General features: G+C 43.6%; 1 protein-coding gene across 2 annotated transcripts in view; it reads left to right on the plus strand.

Moving 5' to 3' along the window:
• Positions 1 to 1,333: 1,333 nt before the first annotated feature.
• TBC1D23 (TBC1 domain family member 23) overlaps positions 1,334 to 21,274 on the plus strand; it is a 48,534-nt gene continuing 28,593 nt past the window's right edge. For both annotated transcript variants that reach the window (XM_056858627.1, XM_056858628.1), the window contains exons 1-2: positions 1,334 to 1,398; positions 15,471 to 15,582. In XM_056858627.1, the coding sequence (XP_056714605.1) occupies positions 1,361 to 1,398; positions 15,471 to 15,582 (150 nt within the window). In that variant the 5' untranslated portion in view covers positions 1,334 to 1,360. The remainder of the gene's footprint in view (positions 1,399 to 15,470; positions 15,583 to 21,274) is intronic.

Below are 21,274 nucleotides of genomic sequence, written 5' to 3' on the forward strand. Positions count from 1 at the left end.
GAGTTAAAAATAGCGAGCCTAAACTTCCGGTAAAAAAACGAACGCTACCGTTGGCTGGGATAGGTGTAGACTGAAGCCGCTCTAGGCTGTTGCATCTCTATATTGAAATCTCTGGCCGGTGGAATGGAAAACCGGTTTGCATTCTTAAAGCAGTAGTGGTGGGGAGAGAGATGCAAACAGTTTCTGTGTACGTGGTGCGAAAATCCACCTCCACGTTGACCCAAACTGAAGCTGCTATAGCAGGGGTCCTCTACCTTTTTTGCTCCATTCCCCCCCTTTCACCATTGTTCAGAATACAATCCCCCCCTCCCCAAAATAGCCATAAACTTTATTGAATATCGCAGATTAAATTAAAAACGAGCTACAAGTTTACAGATTGGGCACAAACTACAGGACATCCCACTTTGCTGAATAGTGGTCCCAATTCCGCCCCCGCAACCCTAAAACCCCCCCTGGGGGGAATTCCCCCCTTCTTGACAACCCATGTACCAATTTTGAATGGGACCGTTTCAAGGATATTCTTTGGTTTAACCCCTCTTATATATTTTGCATACTATAGACTATTAAAAAGCGGTCTGGGGGCTGTACAATTTTGGGGGGAGTGGGAGGCGTGGAGAATTTACTGTGAAAATCAATTTTTAATGGGATTGTTTCAAGGATATTCTTTGGTTTAACCCCTCTTATATATTTTGCATACTATAGACTATTAAAAAGCGGTCAATTTTGGGGGGAGTGGGAGGCGTGGAGAATTTACTGTGAAAATCAATTTTGAATGGGACCGTTTCAAGGATATTCTTTGGTTTAACCCCTCTCATATATTTTGTACGATGGTTACATTAAGGTACTGAATTAACAAATTTTAACAAGTATATATTAATTAAATAATAGGGGGATTAATTTTGTGAGCAAAAGTATATACAATTTATCTTTAGATGGAAAAGAGTGAGGGGGAAGTCATATATTTCTTCATCTAATATATCAACATATACATCAACATTTATTTATTAATAAAAAATTGATAAAAGTAGTAAAAAACAAAAATTATAGTAATTTAAACCTTTTAAGTTTAAATTACTATATTTTTTGTTTTTTACTATTAATTTAAACTTAAAAGGTTTAAATTACTATAATTTTTGTTTTTTACTACTTTTATCAATTTTTTATTAATAAATAAATGTTGATGTATATGTTGATATATTAGATGAAGAAAATAATAATAAAAAAATTATATTTAAAAAACGGTTTGGGGGCTTTACGGCAGCCATGTCGGAAAGATGCGGGTTGGTGCTTGTTTTGCGACACAGAGTACTGGAAATGTAGACCGCGACTTACGGCAAGGTGGCGAGGCACGTCAACAGCTATGGCGGAAGGGGAGGAAGCGCTGCCGCTGAGCAGCTGGTGAGTGGGACAATCCGTGGGTGAAGGGGGGAGGCGGCGAGAATATGGACCCCTCCAGCGCCGCCGCCCATCATCAGCCCCCCCCCCAAAGGGGATCTGTAGTCCCGCCCTTCCGTCGACCACCGTTGCTATCCCCAAGGCAGAAGCCGACCCACACCCACCCTACCCGGGGGGCCGGTACCGTTTGAACTGGCGACAAGTCGCCTGCTTTGGCCGAGTCGCTCGTCCCTGTTGTAATGTCTGGGGCGGTTGAGGGATGGTCGCTTGGGGAGGGGTCAGAGTGGCCCATTTCGGCTCGGCGGGGTTGACTCTTAGGCTGAACTGCTGAATTGCAGTTAATGTTCAAACTGAAGTCAATTCATTGACCTGGGCTGAATCAAGACCTTGCATTCATGGCTCATGACCAATGCTGGTTTCTCCACACCCATCTCTCCCCTGGACATCACAGACTCTTCTGCGTACCACCCCTAATCCCATCACGCCTGCTATTCACATTGACATACTGTTCACATTTACATACTAATGCTTGTCTGAATTCACTCTCCTCTACTTAAAGACAGATGGATTCACATTCTGGCTGTTTCTGAAGAAGTGAGCTGTGGCTCATGAAAGCCAGAAAATATTCTTGTTAGTCTTTAAGAAGTATCTGAAGAAGTGAGCTGTGGCTCACGAAAGCTCATACCCTGCCAGAAAAATATTCTTGTTAGTCTTTAAGGTGCTACTGGACTCTTGCTCTTTTCTACTCTTACGCTAGAATGAGCGCAAGGAAAAGAGGAACAAGTGACGCGTCGGTTTAAAATGCGACCTGAGGAAAGTAGGGTTTTTTTTCCCCCTTCAGGCTTAAATGTGTACCGTTTATTTAGAGGCTTCAGATCTCCCACAGCAGAACTCGGGAATCATGGAGGGAAAGGGCAAGATATTTAAGCGACGCTCCATCTCCAGAGTGTACCTTTGATTGCTAGAGGCCAAAACAGCCGGAGTTGTCAGTCAATTTAGTTCTTTGCACGCTAGCTTCCTGGGTGCTTTTGACTGCCAAGTGCTGGAAATAGAGTGCTGGGTTAATTCAATAGTTTTGATCCGTTAGTGAGTAGGATGTTACCAGAGATTTGCTTTGTTTTATTTTGTTCTTAAATCTCACCTGGACATCTTTTCTGGTTTCCCGGAATGTAGCAATAACATGCCTAAACAGTCTCACTTATTACCGTAATTATGAGTTGCTGGTTCTTTAAACCACATTTCTAGAAAATTGTCATGATACTGATATACCTAAATTCTGATCACATTTTCCTGGAACAAACCCAACTAACTGCAATAGACTTTGTTTCAGAATAAATGTCATACAGTGCCATTGTAAAGAGATTTCAGTTACTGAGAGCACTCTAACTCTGCTTAGGACTGTGTGATCTTTATATATACTGTAAATACTCATATATATATGTGAGTACTTAGAGAATGTTAAAAGTGTTTGTGGCTGCTGTTGTGAATTGAATCTTTAGCTTATCCTAATTGTATTGCATAGATATCAGCAATATTTGGTTTTCTCCATTCATTGTATGTTTATGACTCCTGTTTTGTCTCCTACTGATAATGTGCTTGATCTTGGGTTTTCTTGTAGACACTTCCCCCATAGTTTGTGATCATTCTCCTAATATTGAATTTGGAGCCTCTTTGTTTGTATATGGGGAAATCAGCTGTGGTTTGTGATATATGACATGTGCCATTCTCTGGTATCACCATGTTCCAGTGATGCAATACATGTATCTCGTCCTTTACTGCCTTTAATATATGGCTGCTTCTAAGAGATGGTATCCATGTAGTTAATCTGTAGACTTGGCAACCAGATCTCATGTTTTCAGCACATAGTAGAGAGCACAGTATTCATTAGTATGTGTGCAGTCTTATTAATGACAAATATTGCTGTTAATACTGGTATGTGTTGGGAGAGATCTAAGAAGAGTTACACCCTTCTGAGCTGACTGGATTGGTGGGTGTAACTCAGCTTAAAATTGCATTGATCACCACCATAAAATTCAGTAGTCTGTTTATTGGTCAGCAGATTTCAGACCCAGCTTTTTGGACTCAAGCAGGTCTTTTCCAACCCAGATACTGGGATGGGCACCTTAGTATAAAGCATGTACTTAGTTACATTTGTCTTACTCTTGATCATATGAAAATATACTAAACTGCCTGTTTCATCATGTGCTCAAAGGTGTTAGAAATTCAGCCATAAAGCCTGATTCATTTTTCAAAATCTTTAGCCGAAAATACTCCCCCATGGCTATTCCCATACCTTATTTTTACTGCTGTAAAATTAAGATGTGATAAAATCCAGAGCTTTATTCTCAGCATGCTGAGTTGCAATCTTGTAAGACTAATAAAATTTGAAGTTAGATGGTTGAACGAGTATGCTAAGGAAAGCATGGCTGTTGTGTGATAAGCTGATGAGTAAACGAAGATAATAATGTAATTGTGTGTCAAAGGGCACTGTGATGTTGGAAGTGGTTGTTTTATTATAGGTGTGAAACTGACTAAATTCCAATAAAGTCAAACTCTAGTCTGCATCTTTTTCTTGTAAATTACCTAAATTTTTAACTAAGCACAGCATTGTTGTCACAGTTCAAGAACTCAAATGGGAAATTGCTGAAATGCTAACAATGATATGTAACATGTCCCTTAGATCAGCCTCTGTACCAGAGGACTGGAGAATGGCCAATGTAACACCCATTTATAAAAAAAAGTTGCAAGGGTGACCCAGGAAATTACAGGCCAGTTAGCTTAACGTCTGTTCCGGGTAAATTAGTGGAAAGTATTATTAAAGATAGAATTGTCAAGCATATAGAAGGGCAAGGTCTGCTGGGCAAAACCCAACATGGCTTCTGTAAGGGTAGGTCCTGTCTCACTAACCTATTAGAGTTTTTTGATAGCGTCAGTAAGCATGTGGACAGGAATGAGCCTGTGGATATTGTGTATTTGGATTTCCAAAAAGCTTTTGACAAAGTCCCCCACCAAAGACTGCTAAGGAAATTTCATAGACAAGTCCTCTTATGGATTGAGAGCTGGCTGAAAAATAGGAAGCAGAGAGTACGACTCAATGGTCAGTTCTCACAATGGCGGGATGTGAGCAGTGGGGTGCCTCAGGGATCTGTGTTGGGACCGGTGCTTTTCAACCTGTTCATCAATGACCTGGAGTTGGGGTTAAACAGTAAAGTAGCCAAGTTTGCAGATGACACCAAATTATTTAGGGTGTTTAAAACAAAATCGGACTGTGAAGAGCTCTGGAAGGATCTCTGCGTACTGGAAGAATGGGCATTAAAATGGCAAATGAGATTCAATGTGAGCAAGTGTAAAGTGATGCATATTGGGGCAAAAAATCCCAACTTCACATATACACTGATGGGATCTGTGCTGGCAGCAACCAAGAAAGGCATCTTGGGGTGATAGTGGATAGCTCAATGAAGATGTCAACCCAGTGTGCAGCTGCTGTAAAAAAGGCAAATTCCATGCTGGCTATAATTAGATGAGGAATAGAGAATAAAACTGCTGATATCATACTTCCCTTGTACAAATCTATGGTGAGACCACACTTGAAATACTGTGTACAGTTCTGGTCACCACACCTAAAAAGGGATGTTGCAGAGCTCAAGAAGGTGCAGAAAAGAGCAACCAAAATGATCAGGGGACTAGAGCAACTGCCCTATGAGTAGCGGTTAAAACGCTTCAGGCTGTTTAGCTTGGAAAGAAGGCGGTTAAGGGGAGACATGATAGAGGTCTATAAAGTTATGCATGGTATGGAGAGAGTGGACAGGGAGAAGCTTTCCTCCCTCATAATACTAGAACACGGGGTCATCTGCTGAAGTTGGAGGGTGAGAGATTCAGAACTGATAAAAGGAAGTATTTCTTCACACCACATAGAGTTAAATTGTGGAACTCCCTGCCCCAGGATGTGGTGATGGCTGCCAACTTGGAAGGCTTTAAGAGGGGAGTGCGCATGTTCATGGAAGAGAGGAGTATTCATGGCTACTAGTAAAAAGGGATAGTAGTCATGAAGCATACCGTATATACTCGCGTATAAGCCGGGTTTTTCAGCCCCAAAAATGGGCTGAAAAAGCCGGCCTCGGCTTATACGCGGGTCAATACGGGGGGAGGGAGGGAGGAGGGAGGAGGGAGGGGGAAACTTACCGCCGCCGCCGGGCCCGTGCCGCTTCCTGCCGCCGCGAGCGGCCTGGGGCAGCCTCCTGCAGCTGCAGGATGGCTGCCCCGGCCCCCCCGGCCCCCGCCGCCATTTTTCCCCGGCGGGAGGGGCCTTGGGCAGCCTCCTGCAGCCGCAGGATGGCTGCCCAAGGCCCCCCCTGCCCCCTGCCGCCATTTTTCCCGGGCGGGAGGGGCCTTGGGCAGCCTCCTGCAGCCGCAGGATGGCTGCCCAAGGCCCCCTCCGCCCCCCGCCACCATTTTTTCGGGCGGGAGGGGCCTTGGGCAGCCTCCTGCAGCCGCAGGAGGGCTGTCCAAGGCCCCCGCCTCCATTTTTCCCGGGCGGGAGGGGCCTTGGGCAGCCTCCTGCAGCCGCAGGCTGGCTGCCCAAGGCCCCCCCCGCCATTTTTTTCGGGCGGGAGGGGCCTTGGGCAGCCTCCTGCAGCTGCAGGATGGCTGCCCCGGCCCTTCCCGCCCCCCCCCCCGCCATTTTTCCCGGACGGGGCCTTGGGCATCCTCCTGCAGCTGCAGGATGGCTGCCCCGGCCCTTCCCGCCCCCCCCGCCATTTTTCCCGGGTGGGAGGGGCCTTGGGCAGCCTCCTGCAGCCGCAGGATGGCTGCCCAAGGCCCCCCGCCCCCCGCCGCCATTTTTTTCGGACGGGAGGGGCCTTGGGCAGCCTCCTGCAGCTGCAGGATGGCTGCCCCGGCCCTTCCCGCCCCCCTGCCATTTTTCCCGGGCGGGAGGGGCCTTGGGCAGCCTCCTGCAGCCGCAGGATGGCTGCCCAAGGCCCCCCCGGCCCCCGCCGCAATTTTTCCCGGGCGGGAGGGGCCTTGGGCAGCCTCCTGCAGCCGCAGGAAGGCTGCTGCGGGTCCCCCTGGGCCTCGCCGCCGCTTCCTCCCACCGGGAGCGGCCTGGGGCAGCCTGCTGCAGCCGCAGGAAGGCTGCCCAGGCCCCCCCGGGCCGCGCCGCCGCCGGACCCTCGCCGCTGGAGAGCCCTGTCAGGTAAGCCTGCGGGGGGGGGGGAGGGGTTATAAGCCAACCCTCGGCTTATACGCAGGTGCCTAATTTTTCCCCATTTTGGGGGAGAAATTAGGCACCTCGGCTTATACGCGGGTCGGCTTATACATGGGTATATGCGGTACCTATTCTCTCCAGGATCAGAGGAGCATGCCTAATATATTAGGTGCTATGGAACACAGGCAGGATAAAGCTGCTGCAATCGTCTGGTTTGTGGGCTTTCTAGAAGCACCTGGTTGGCCACTGTGTGAACAGACTGCTGGACTTGATGGGCCTTGGACTGATCCAACATGGCTTTTCTTATGTTCTTATGTTGATTTGGGCAACTACTTTTATTTGCCCCTCTGTCTTCAGCTCCCCATTCCCGGCAGCCTCTACCAAGGAAAACTATGGCTCAGTTGTGCAGTGCTGGCTGCTTAGCATGCCTATTTACATGGTACGGGACTCTCAACGACTTGGGGAGCACCTTACTTTCCCCTGTATCCCCCTCCCCACATGATTTCCTTGTTTTCCCCTATATCTTCTCCCCTTTCCTTGCCTCAGTCTTGCCTTCTCAGCCATTCATCAACCTACCTTTTATCTTCCTCCCATGTTCAGCTATATTTATTACTTCATGCATACCCCACCTTTCTCCACAATGGGGACCAAAGCAGCTTATCTCCTCTTTTTTTCTACTCCCAACAACCCTGTGAGGTAGGTTAGGCTGAAAGTATGTGACTGGTCCCAAATCACCCAGTGAGCTTTCACAGCACAATAGGGATTCAGGCTTGGACCTCCCAGATCCTACTCTGAAGCTCTAACTGCTGTACCACACTGACTTTCATAGAGTGGCTACTGTTGAGGAGTAGCAAGCAGCCAGACTTAAGTGAGTCATGCAAGCAAGGTGGTATCAAGTCACCCAGTGGTTGCTGTCAAGACTGGCTCTGATGAGTCTTCCCTCCATGGCCAAAACAGCCCTGGAAAGGAACATGCCCTCTCCCTCTGCCTTTTATTCACAGAAACTAAGCCTTGGCGTGTGGTGATTGCCTAGCAATGGCCACTGAGGGAATCCATTTGCTAAAGTTACTGGCGCTCGTTATATCCTTTTGGGGTTTTTAAAACCTCCCAATGCATTTTTTTAATTTCAGATTTTTCTGCAAACCTGGAGAATTGTTCAGGTTTGTAGAAAGATCTGTCTTGTCCACTAACAGTTCCTATCACCGGATTTAAGTATCCTCAAATTTAGCAGACTTCACTATTAAAATATACAAGTGGGGACCTGCAAGAAACATGTGAGGTGACATTCCCCTGTCTTTGCTGCCTTCCTTCTTTCCACTTCTCTGTCAAAGTACCCCACTCCCTCCTTCCGCCTTCACCCCCTATCTATTAATCTTCCCTCACCTCCATCTCTCCTCACCCCTTTCTGTTAGTCTTCCCCATCTTACTCCGCCACCTCCTTCTTTATCAGTCTTCTTCCCACTTCTCTCCCCTCCCCTCTTGTATGTCAGTCTCTTCCCCTCTTACTGCCAGTTCTTCTCAGACAATGTCCCCCTTCCCCCCACCCCTTCTCTCCCTCTAGACAATCTTCTCTGTCTTCTTTCTCTTCCCCTTCCCTCTATCAATCTCCCCATCTTTCTCTTTCTCTCCCCTCTCCCTCAAACAATTCCCTCTTCTTTTCCCCTGTCCTGGGAACTGTGGTGGCTGCAGTGGTAGGGCTGCAGGGGAATCCCATCTCTTCCCCCTCCAATGCTGAGCATGGCACTTCTCCAGGCTCCACCACCCACCATTGAGCCCAGTGTGGTGCCTGGGAGCTGCTCAGAGCTTCTCTTGGTGTCCGCCACAGTGGCAGCCGGGTCCCCGGGCTGTGCCACAGATGCTGGCAGGCTTCTCTCTGGCTCCCAACTGTAAGTGTTTAATTTGGGAGGAATTTACAAACCCCAAATGTATTTTTTAACATTTCAGATGTTACTGCAAACCTAGGGGGTTCCCCAAGTTTTCAGAAAAATCTGGTTGAGCATCAGTGTGGCCCTAACCCGTGGATTTAGGTATCTGCAGATGGGAGTCAGACTTCACTATTAAATGTATAGAGGATAAAATCAAGACAATGTTTATTTGCTTTTATATCCTTTCTCTCTCTCCTCAATAGTGATCCAAAAGGGTACTTCTCTTCTCCATTTCATACTCACATCTTATACCCTGTGAGATAGGTTATGTTGAGAGGGTGACTGTCTCAAGGTCTCCTAAAGATCTTCCATAGCAGAGTGGGCAGTTTGAACCTGGGTCCCCCAGAGCCCACTCAGACCATCTAACCCAGAATCTCGAACCTTTTTGACCCTGCATCTACCTGTGGAATTTTGAGAGGGGGTGGAAGAACCACCAAAAATGGCTGCTGTGCAAGGTGGAATTAAACATGATACCTCCTTCCTCGTTTTGCAAAAGAATGACATGGCAACCACACTGAACATGTGAAACTCCTGATTAAGAGTCTGGTCAGGTCTGCCAAGGTGTTAGTAATATTTGTACTTGGCTGGAAATGCTATCCAGCTACTGGAAGGACAGCCAGCCTGGAGGAGGAAGGAGTGGGCTTCTACTCCTGGACATTTATCTCCCTGTATGCCCAGCTTCCCAGAATCTTAAGGCTAAAACACAGATTCTTCTCTGCTTTGCAAAAGAAGCAAATAGCAACAGTTGATCAGGCCGGAAGAGAGAATGAAATCACACACTGACAAAGGAAAGCCTGGATGCTTTCTTAAAACCTCAAAGGGTGCCAGGGAAAGTGGTGATTGGCAACGTGGCACCCAAAGGCATCATGTTGGGGAACCCTGCTCTAACCATTACACATGCTGTCCTACCTCTTTTTAGCCCTCTCCTCTGTATGTTTATATATGTTTATGTTTTATATGCTTTATTTGTATTTTAACTGCTGTTTTAATGTTCAGTGCTGAGTTGGGTGGAAAGGCAGTAATTACAATAACAAAATTGTTGTATCATTATTCAGGATCGGCAAATTTATAGATCTTCCAAATCTAAGAGCTTCCACACAGACAAATAAATACATTGAAGCCTTTACCATGGTGAACTCCATATGGTACAAGAGATCCTTCCATTGTAAATCTAACGCAATCACCTCCTCCTTTCTTTGCAAAGTCGTAAGTCCTGTCAGAGGATATAAAAGTTCTTCACTTTTCTAAGAATGCTTTCTTACTAGGAATTTTCTTCTGTTCCTGCAAATTTTAATCCAACTGCTGTCACAAATATAATACAAACAACAGAACTGTCTTGGAATGATCGCAGCATGTAATGCTGGTTCAACCTTATGTCTGCTACCATGGGAAAACATAGTGACCTCTCAGCTATGATAAATTTCTACCATGTGGATAAAGTTAGCATGGGAATTTCAGAATCCATACTGCAGAATTATGTATATTAAATAGTGAAGTGCTAAATTTCTGAAGTCCTTAAGTAAGAGGTTAATAGTCATAAAATCCGCAAGCTGCAGGTACAGATATTATTAATTCCTAAAACACGTTAAAAATACTAACTTGTTTGACTTCTATAAAATGCATATAAGTTTCCATGAAGTGTAGGAGATGTTGAGAAAAGTAAACCCTGGAAATGTTCACAAGAATTGTGAAATTAACAGCATCAGATTTATAAATAGAACCAGATATTTAGGAACCAGTCCTGCATGGGGCTGAGAATATATTTAAAATATTTAGGCTCTGGAATTTTTTAGATTCATACATGTGGGTTTGGTCTATTTGCTTTTGAAAGTTGTGCCATGTTTCTACAGCTTTCCTTAATGCAGCCAGTCATGCAGAGAGCTCAGGTTGGATAGTAGCAGGATAGCTTTATCTCACAGTCCAGTCCTGTGTTGATCATGTCGTTTGTTTCAGAGCAGCTTGCAGTTTTCCCCCATCTCAGATCAGAGATCTATAAAGAAAACAAGCATTATGCAAACAGTTTTAAAGGGAATCATGTTGTATAATGTGAGAGAATGTTCAGAGACAACTACCTGAAAAGATACCAAAAGTGTACGTTCCCCTTCTCTGCACAAAATCGGCAGCCCTGATTTTAAGAGTAGCCCTACTCTAATTAAAGGTATTGTCTTTTAGCAGTCATAATGTTTCCCAAATCAGCCCCTGTGCAAGGTCTCTCACATCAGAGTCCCCTACACATGTACAGCCAAGACACAAAAAGAGTTAATGTGAATCATTCAGTCTGTTGTATACATGACTCCTGGTTTGGCACAGTAAATCTTGGGCAAAGGGAAAAAGGAAGGGAGATACAGTAATTAACCAGCAAGTAAATTTATGACCCTAACAAGATACCAACTAGAAATAGAGGATCAGGGAGAAACACTGAGCTAGGAGGCAATTGTATAACCAAAACCAAATAAAAATAATCCATTTACCCAATTGTAATGTGTAACTGTGTTATTTTTAGTCAATACCCAATTAAAGTTTCTTTTAATCCAAATTATGTGCTTCCCACTTGCCTAGTCCAGAGAAAACCATCTCAGAGCAGAGACAGGTGATGGGTTGGCCAGATTAGGATCAGATATTGTGGTGGGGAAAATGGGGATGGATCTTAGGATAAGAGGAAAGGAATCACTAACCAGGATGCACTGGATGTAATGGGAAGTGTAAGAACTAGAGCAGAGGTTCCCAAACTGTGCTCCAAGGAGTACTTGGTGCTCCGCAAAAGCATCTCCTAGTGTTCCATGAAGAGATTGGAAAGAGAAAAAAACCTGTTATTAGGTTTAGTATATAGGTGCTAGGTGAAAATTAGTGCTCCGTGGCTAATTTCTCTCCTGAAAAGTGCTCCGTGACTCAAAGTTTGGGAAACTCTGAACTAGAGGAACTGGGAAGAAAGGCATGAAGGGTTAAATTTGAAAGAAAGCCGAATGGGAGAGAAGAAATCATATACTGCTTGTCATGAACAGGAAGGGTCCGATGTTGTGTTCATAGGGAACTATACAAAGGATGGAGGGCTCTGGTTCAATTTACCTTGGTTTCCAACAGGGAAGAATTGCTGTTGGCCTAATATTGAGATCTCTCCTGGCATCAGACCAGAACTTTCGAACCCAACTGTCATTGGTGGTTTTGTGACTGGATCCTGATTGGTGACTTTTGAATCCAAGACCCTAATGTTGTCTGCCTAAGCTTCTGGGCTATCATAATGTAACTCACCTTTAGAAAAAGAGGCACTAGAATATGCATAGAACTTGGGAGTATTAAGATTGGCATGGATGTGCTGATGTGGTTTGAAAGATGACCAGATGGTCTTTCCTGGGTTACTTATTGGGTTAATCTGGAATAGCAATTACAATAGAAATTTCACTGGCTTTGATTATTTATCTTGCAAAACCTGGGTCATGCTTTATGGCCAAGAAGGTGTGAGAAAAGGGCTTTTGATCCATGCATTTCTGGCGCGTCTGGGATGTAAAGCTGTTCCTCTGTAGAGAGATGCTTTTGTTCTGTTACATGTGTATTATACAAGAAAATACATGAAAAGCAGTATTTTTAAACATGAAAGTTGAATTGACAGGGACTTAAGCCTTGGGAAGCATACAGTCTGTGCTGCTGTCACAGAGAGGATATAAGCAGCCTGCGTAAATTCACATCTGTGAGCAGACTATAAGCGAGCGTAGCTTCAGACTAGGTAGAAATTAATTTTCTGAGGTTCCAGCTAGTTGAATGATCAAGCATGGCTCTGAACAAGCAGCATAGAAATATACTAAATAAATAATGAGCTGTTTTGAAACAGGTGCTCATTACAGTAAAATCAGGGAACACAGAGATACCATAGAGCTCAGGGGTGCAATATTTATGTCGTATTTCCTTGTGCAACAATTCCCTATAGATTAAAAACAAACAGTACACTGGGAGAGAGATTCTAGTTTACTCTTTGTAGTGTTGCAGGGAGGGACACTTTTACTTAAGAAAGCATTAAAAAATGTGATATCTCCCCCACCCACTAGCCCCAACTAGTAATGCTAATCCATTCTTTTTTCTTTGGAGTTATTTGTTTGTTCCATAGGTTTCTAGAGGTTTCTGGTTCTCTGAAAATTTTACCAGTGCCTTAAATCAATTGTTATCTGATTCACATGCTTACTTGACTTGTAGTTAGTAGACCAAACTAAAAAAATAATAAAAAATGATGTGTTTAATTTTACATGCTCTATAAACTTCTGAAAAGTTTTTCCCACTAGCCAAAAAACAGTTTTAAATATTTCATTAGGGGGGAAATGCAATAACAATATTTAATGTACTTTTATTTGTGTGTGAGAGAGAGATGTAGATATGCATGGTTCTAGGCATAGTAATTTGAAAAGTTAATTAGAATTTTGAAACTGCCTGTTTTGGCATTCATTGTGGATTGGCTCCTGTGACTCATTCCTTTGAATGAATTTTTTGGACAAAGAAAGCCATAGTCCAAGGGAGTGATTTGATCCAACCCAATTATTGTGTGTGCCATCAAGTTGCAGCCGACTTACGACAACCTGGTAGAGTTTTCAAGGCAAGAGACTAACAGAAGTGGTTTGCCATTGCCTTCCTCTGCATAGCGACCCTGGTATTCCTTGGTCATCTCCCATCCAAGTACTAACCAAGGCTGACCCTACTTAGCTTTTGAGATCTGACAAGATCAGGCTAGCCTGGGCAATTTTATAAAACAGTGCATTTTTAGAAATGGAAAACTTTATGTGGAAAAAATGTAGTGGAGAAAAATTCCACTGTAGACATTTATATAACACCTTGATTCTTGTTATTTTATAAAATTGTAGATTTAATTTAGTTCAATGAAAGAACAGCTCTTGGAGATAGAAAAGGTAGGTTTTAACATTTGACCAGTCAAAATAGATTCTGTTGGTTGGCTGGTCAAATATTGTCAGAAAGTGGTTAACTATTTTTATTGCATTAATTTCAGTAGGGCAAAAATACTTTATTTATGAGTGGGTCTTTCAAAAAGAAATTAACTGTTTTTGTGAAACAATAAAATAACTATTTCTTGTGATGTGAAATTGGAAGGGGGAAATGTGGATTTCCTTGCTGAGCAACTCCCTTAGAATAAGGGTTCCCTGGAAAGAATTTGATAACAGCTGCTACCGCTCAGGGTATCCCCTGAGACCATCTAGACTGACCTGCTAAGAAAGGTTTCTTTTAGCACAGTACTGAAACAGTTGGTTTCTGTTTGGAGATACCAGCAGGTATAGCAGGAGGAGTTTGGTTATATTGCTCAGTTTGCCACCATGACTGCTGCAGCAGGGCTGAGGGGCAAGTAGGCTTCATTCTTCGCTTTGCTGACACAATAATGGAATTAATAGGCAAGTTGTCACCTCTGTAGTGGCTTTTTTGGCTTTATGGAATGTTTGATATGCCAAGAGACCAATGTGCCAGTCCTAGCAAAAGCCTTTATGAACATCAGGGTGGTGTTGATATTGAAAACATTGTCCTGTCGAGTTTGCATCACAAATATTACAGTGTTTAATGCCTGGCCTGCCTTTCTGCCTGTGCTGGTTCCACAGAGTACTTCAGTAAAATATAATAAAAAGGAATACTGTTTGAAAGAGTTGAAACAAATGACCCCCTGTAAGAAGGAGGAAGCAGTTTAATTTTTTAATTTGTCACATACATAAAATTCAATCAAAATTGCATACCATTACAGATAAAAGTAATAATTAATCACATATTAAAGTCAGCAAAAACATTACTCATCTTCCTCTCCACATTCTAGATTTGTAAAAGTTTTTTCCATTCTGGAGATTGTTGGGGTCTAAACATCGTCCAGATCTTTCAAATCTTTATCCTTTTTAAAACAGGTCAGCTTAATTAATACATCAGTTTGTTTAATCTTATCTATCCAGTTATTTAGATCTGGGATTTTAATTCCTTTCCAATATCTTGCAAAGTTAAGTTTAGCCATTATCATATGAAGGAATATGTCTTGAAGATCTTTTTGTATATCTGGTATATAGTGTCATAAAATTGTTTCAGGATTTGCTAGAATATTTATTTTGAGACTATTAGATATAATTTGGATCACTTTTTTCCAGAATGCCTTAGCTCTTCTACAACCCCACCACATATGTAGGAAATCAGCTTCAGCAAGATTGCAGTACCAACAATTACTAACATCTTTGTCAAAGCTCAACATTTTTTGTATTCTGTTGGGAGAAAGATGCCACATATGTATTACTTTAAATAAATTTTCCCTAAGCATAAGGCTTATAGTAAAGTTAGGACCCTTCATGAAAATAAATGCCCATTTCATCTAGTTCGTATCCCACTTTTTTACTCATTCTGATGTATAGGTGGTTTTATCGGCCTATTTTTTGTAATAAAATAGCATAAATTGTACTCCCAGAAATGTTGTTTGAAATTAATCATTGTTCACATTTGTGTAGGGCCCTAGGAACTACTTTACTCTTTTTAATCAGAGTAGGAAAGAAAGCAGTTCAGAGAGAGATTGTAAACATTAGTTTCTAGATTATCAGTTTCAGCAGTATAGGGTTTCAGGAGGAGGTGTAGGGTTGCCAGATCTGGGTTGGAAAGTACCTGGAGATTTTGGGGATGGAACCTGGGGAGGGTGGGGTTTGGGTAGGACAAGAGAAGGGCCTCAGCAGGGTATAATGCCATAGAGTCCATCCTCCAAAGCCACCATTTTCTCCAGGGGAACTGATCTTGAGCGTCTGGAGATCAGTTATAGCGGGAGCTCTCCAGGTGCAGGTTGACAACCCTAAGGAAGTGTAATGAAAGAAATACAGTGTTTTACATCAGATGTACACCTGATTAAGATCAGATATCTGTATGTATGATTATATTAAGAGAAATATTGCTGTTTTTTCCTAAATAAGATAATGGGTTTTTGTTTTTTTGTTTTTTAGGGAAAATGACCTTGCAGAAGCGCTTGAGGAAGGTGGCTGTGATCTTGAAACAGTCCGAAACATAATCGAAGGGAGACCTCTACCTGATTCTCTAAGACCCAAGGTCTGGAAGGTAAGGTTCATAATCTGGAAGGTAAGGTTCACAGGCAGGATGGTGCTGCTGCACTCGTCTTGTTTGTGGCTTCCTAGAGGCACCTGGTTGGCCACTGTGTGAACAGACTGCTGGACTTGATGGGCCTTGGTCTGATCCAGCAGGGCCTCTCTTATGTTCTTATCTAATGTTATGTTTTACCTGGCAGAGATGATCACTTATATCAGGGAATTTCTCTTTTCAAAGAGTTGGGGTGGGCTTATTGCATCCTTTTAGGCATCTTAACTGTTTTAGTTACCAAGCTAATAACGCCACATCTAATGATCTGATTTAGGTTAGTAGCACAAGTTGGCCTATTCGGTAACTTTTAAAATTACATTTATTATAAATCAGAAAAATCAAACTGCCACAACCCATGTTTTGAGCATTTGAACATCATGTTCTTGTTGTGACCCTAGCCTCTCATACCTAGCTTCCCTTGGCACACATGGATCAGGCAAGGTCACACTAAGAGCAGAACCTTGGCCTGACCAAGGGAGATGTCCCCCAGACCGCTGATGTACTTAAAACCATAAACATGCTTAAACGTGCCACAAAGCTAGACAAAGCATTGTAATCAAATGTGTAGATGACACCAAGTTAGGAGGGGTAGTTAATACCCCGGAGGATAGGGTCAGAGTTCAGAATGACCTTGATAGACTGGAGAGCTGGGCCATAAGTATTAAAATGGATTTCCATAGGGAGAAGTGTAAGGTACTTCACCTAGGCAGAAACAACATAAGGTACAGGGTGGGAGAGAGTTGGCTTGACAACAGTACATGTGAAAGAGATCTGGGAGTCTTAGCTGACCAAAAGCTGAATATGAGTCAACAGTGTGATGTGGCGGCTAAGAAGGCCAATGCAATTCTGGGCTGCATCAATAGGAGTATTGTGTCTAGATCAAGGCAAGTAATACTACCACTGTATTCTGCAATGGTCAGACCTCACTTGGAATACTGTGTCCAGTTTTGAGCTCCACAATTTAATAAGGATGTTGACAAGTTGGAGCGTGTCCAGAGGAGGGTGACCAGAATGGTCAAAGGTCTGGAATCCATGCCCTGTGAGGAGAGACTTAGGGAGTTGGGTTTGTTTAGTTTGGAGAAGAGAAGGTTGAGGGGAGACATGATAGCCATGTTTAAATGTTTGAAGGGATTCAGGTTGATGAGGGAACTAGCTTGTTCTCTGTTGCTTCAGAGACTAGGACACGGAGTAATGGATTTAAACTAAGAGAAAAGCGATTCCACCTAAACATTAGGAAAAACTTCCTGATGGCGAGGGCTGTTCAATGGTGGAATGCACTGCCTCGGAGGGTGGTGGAGTCCCCGTCTTTGGAGGTCTTTAAGCAGAGGCTGGATGGCCATCTGTCGGGAGTGCTTTGATTGTAGGATCCTGCATGGTGGGGGGAGGGTTGGGGTCACTGGGGACGTGCGGGGGAGGTAGTTGTTAATTTCCTGCATTGGGCAGGAGGTTGGACTAGATGACGCTGGAGATCCCTTCCAACTCTATGATTCTAAATTGGAAAAATGGATTGTCAAGAAAGAAGACTATCCATGGGAGGTGGGATCGTTTAAAACTCTGCGACTCATGGGGCCTCTGGGTGGCGCTATGACACAGTGTAGATACATCTAAAGAGGGTGAAGCCAAAGCAGAAGATTTAAGAAGGAAATTAGAAGTAGCTAAAAAGGAACTGGAAAGCGTTAAAAGTGAGGTAGAAACGTTAAAACATAACTATTGTCGAAGGCTTTCACGGTCAGAGTTCATTGGTTCTTGTAGGTTATCCGGGCTGTGTAACCGTGGTCTTGGAATTTTCTTTCCTGACGTTTCGCCAGCAACTGTGGCAGGCATCTTCAGAGTAGTAACACTGAAGGACAGTGTCTCTCAGTGTCAAGGGTGTAGGAAGAGTAATATATAGTCAGAAAGGGGTTGGGTTTGAGCTGAGTATTGTCCTGCAAAAGTAATGTGCTAATCTAATCATTGTCCTGTAAGTATCAAGATAATGTGCTAATGAGGGTATGGTATGTTAATATTCTGTTAAAACAGAAACTTGGAATTAATCATAGAAAAGGGCAGCCTGCTCACAGCTGCTCAAGATAACAAAAAGCGAGATGAATATGCCCTAACCCGAGCAGAGATCTCTGAAAGGGAGTACGAGACCCTAAGGGAGGAACTGGCTCTCACACAACAAGCCACTAAATTCCTAGTTGCCAACGCCTAAAAACCCCAAGATGAAGTCACTCATAAAAGTTGCCAGGAGGAAATAATCTCAAACAACAATTGGGAATGCAGAGAACTCTAATTTCTGCGGTCCATCCCGCAGTCACACTCCCACTCCCACCAAGTAAAAGACCACTTCCCCTCTAGAACATAAGATATTCCCCCTGCCACAGGGGACCCAGAACTGGGATCCTGCGGATGAGGAAATGGTGCCATTTCGCCCCGTGACCACCAAAACCATAACCAGACCCAGTAGCAGTGGGAGTAGGGCAGAGAATCAATCAGAGAAAAAGTAGCATGGAGGGCAACTAAAGCCATTGCAGAGCAACTGGGCCCTTTAAACAAAGAGCACTGTGTTGCTTGGCTAGCACAAGTCACCGCCATACACCCCACAGCCGATGGAGAAGACCGTACCCAGTTGGCTAGGGTCTGCATTACCGGAGCAGACGCCCTAGATTCAGGCATTTCAAACAGGGGTCTCTCCTGCAAGGACCTCTATAGTTGGATGAGAGAAGTCTTGTCCATCTTGTGGCCAAATAAATCAGATGACGCCCTCTATTGCATGTTTTCTGCCACTCTGTGTGGTCACAGAGGAGCAGTGGTCTCATGTTCTTTTGTTGCAAACAACATTTTCTCTACAGGACTCATTGCTATAGCACTCTGTACATGCACAGAGGCATCATCAACTTTTATTGTCCTTCTTATGACCATTTATTTTCACAAATACATGGTGTTTAACGCTTTCATTTCTTGATGCTGTCTATTGTGTTTATGCCCCCCATGGCTTCTAATCAAAATTATTGCTGCATGTTTCTTTCCCCCTTTTGTGGAACACCCCGCCAGTCCTTCCCTCTGCTAATCCTTTTCTCTTAGCCTTACATCTCCGAGAAAAGGTGGGGGGAATGTCCTTTTGGTTTCTCTCCCCCCCCCCTTTCTCTTTGACCAGTTTATGTATAATGGGACTTAGGTGACTCATTGTATCTCTTATATTCTTTCAAGTCAGGTTCAGCTATTTTTGGATGCTTCTTTCCTTTTTGAATTCAAGTATCACGGGGTGGGGGGCAGGAACAAGCCCCAATGTTTGGTTGTCCTGCTCCCTTCAATCTCAAGTCTTTTTGGGTGATAACGCATGGTTGTTTTAGCCTCCTTTATTCCCTATTTCAGCTAGGGTTCAGCCAGGATCGAACACATGTTCGGCAAAACGCACGCGTTTGATCCTGGCTGAATCCTGGCTGAAACAGGGAATAAAGGAGGCTAAAGCGACCATGCATTTTCGTCCTTTCCTCACCACCATTACTATTTGCCTTTCTCTGCAAGTCACATGATTTTTTTCTTGCATCCTGTTGCCCATAGCGCTCTGTGCGTGCACAGAGGCATGTTTTGTTTTTTTTTGTTTTTTGTGTGTGTGTCCTCACCCTTGTCTTCTCTTCTCAGAATCATTAATGCTTTCTTGTCAGAATTACTTCTCTGTTTTGTGACCACTGTGTGTTTCTGCAATATGCCCATGGATTCTATTATACATGGGCCAATGTAGCTTCATTTTGGATTTTATTAGCTGGAGCCCAGCAAGTTGCTCTTTATCCCACAAAGGCAAACTCCCTTGGGCCAGATAGCCTCCACTTACTCTGTTCTGTTTTTGAGTTCCAATCACTGTGATCTTGTATGTCTGCTCAGTTCTTTTCTATTTTTCCAGCATACAGACATTTCTAATTGTTCTGATCCTCTTTGCTACCAATTTTGTAAAATTGTTTCATGGGATGTTTTTGGCACTGTTTACAATTGTATCAGCTTTTTCCCATTCGTCCCTTCTCACCTCACTGAACGCCATCTTACCAGTGGCACTCGGTAAATGTTCAGAGGCATTATGCATCTATGCCGTGTGTACCAAACCTACAAAACAAGTTTTGATTCTGCCCCTTCTCTCTTTGGGTAGCTAATTTTCCTTCTTACAAGTTTTTTTTTAATCTGCCTTTATTTTATTTTATTACTGATTTTCCCCCCTAGAATATGAAGCCTGTTCATTCTTAAGCATTACTGTTTTAGCTGTTGCAATGCTTCTTTTGAATCCCTGCTTTGAATATGGTTTTCTAAATAACTTTGGTCATCGTTTTACATTCTTATCCCAACGTTAGGTTGTTAGAGCAAAGTACGGTACTATCGATTTCTAAAATCATGTTTTTGAAAGGTTTTTTTTTACATCACCCCAACATGTGGGGACAAACCTATGTCTTCCATGTCTGCTCCTGTCTTATTTCACACCTCATGATTTTGTTGTTGTTGCTGATATTATGCTTTTTGTGCTTGCTACTTCTGCTTTTATTTACCATTAATTGTTCCTATTGTATGGATGTAACCTCCACAGCAAGGGTTGCCAGGTCTCTCTTCACCACTGGTGGGAGGTTTTGGGGGCGGAGCCTGAGAAGTGCAGTGTTGGGGAAGGGAGGGACTTCAATGCCATAGAGTCCAATTGCCCAAGCTGCCATTTTCTACAGGTGAATTTATCTCCTATCGGCTGGAGATCAGTTGTAATAGCAGGAGATCTCCAGCTAGTACCTGGCAGTTGGCAACCCTATCCACAGCCCTTCATGTAGTGAGGCACCCTCTTGCATTAGTTCCTTTCTCCTCTTTCCTCTCTGAGTAAAGAGAGGAAAGGGGGGGAGAGATACCCGATTTTAAATTTCTTTTAAATAAAAATTCTCATTGGCAGTCTCCAACCCATCTGCCTCTTTTCTCCTTCTCTGACTCCTCATTTTCATGATTCCCATATGCGCCATCTCAGCAGGCCAACAGGGATAAGTGGGGGGGGGGAGCAAGTTCACCCACCTAACTTATTATTTCTTTCACAAAATATACTAGGACTCCCTTAAAGGAGCCCACAAAAATTGAGGTAGCTTTGTTGCAGAGGAGCCAGCCAGAACCCAGCAGGAAGATTCTGTGGCAGGGCCTGAGCAGGACAGGGACACATTGTTGAACCATGCCGATTTGGTTTGGTCCAGAAACGGGTCCAGGCTGTCAGACAGACTACAGAGGTGTGGCTTCAACCTGCACAGAGTAGCAGCCCATCCAGAGCGAATTCTTAGACTCGTGCAGCCCTGGCCAGGCACCCCCTTTTCCATACAAAAAACATGGAAACCCCAAGGAGTCGTAAGGAGCTACACCATTCAACCTTAGGGTGGACATACTAATCACATCAGTTTAGCAACTGCAACATATAAGTATATTAGATATAACTCTCCACAACCGTCTGCTCTGTTTGTGATCTAAATCCTGTGTCCAGGTGGGTTTTCTTCCTAAAGTGGAAGAGTGAATGTGTTTAAAATAGTTGGGGGGAGGGCACAGTTGGGAACATTGATTTGGAACATGGAAAAGGCAGGTAGGAAAGGTGTTGAGTGTAACTTCCTTGCTTTTCTTTGTTCAGTTGCTTCTGGCCTTTCCACGTTAAAAGGACATTGAACGGTCA

This window comes from Euleptes europaea, chromosome 12 (genome assembly GCF_029931775.1).
Source record: "Euleptes europaea isolate rEulEur1 chromosome 12, rEulEur1.hap1, whole genome shotgun sequence".
Lineage (NCBI taxonomy): Eukaryota > Metazoa > Chordata > Lepidosauria > Squamata > Sphaerodactylidae > Euleptes > Euleptes europaea.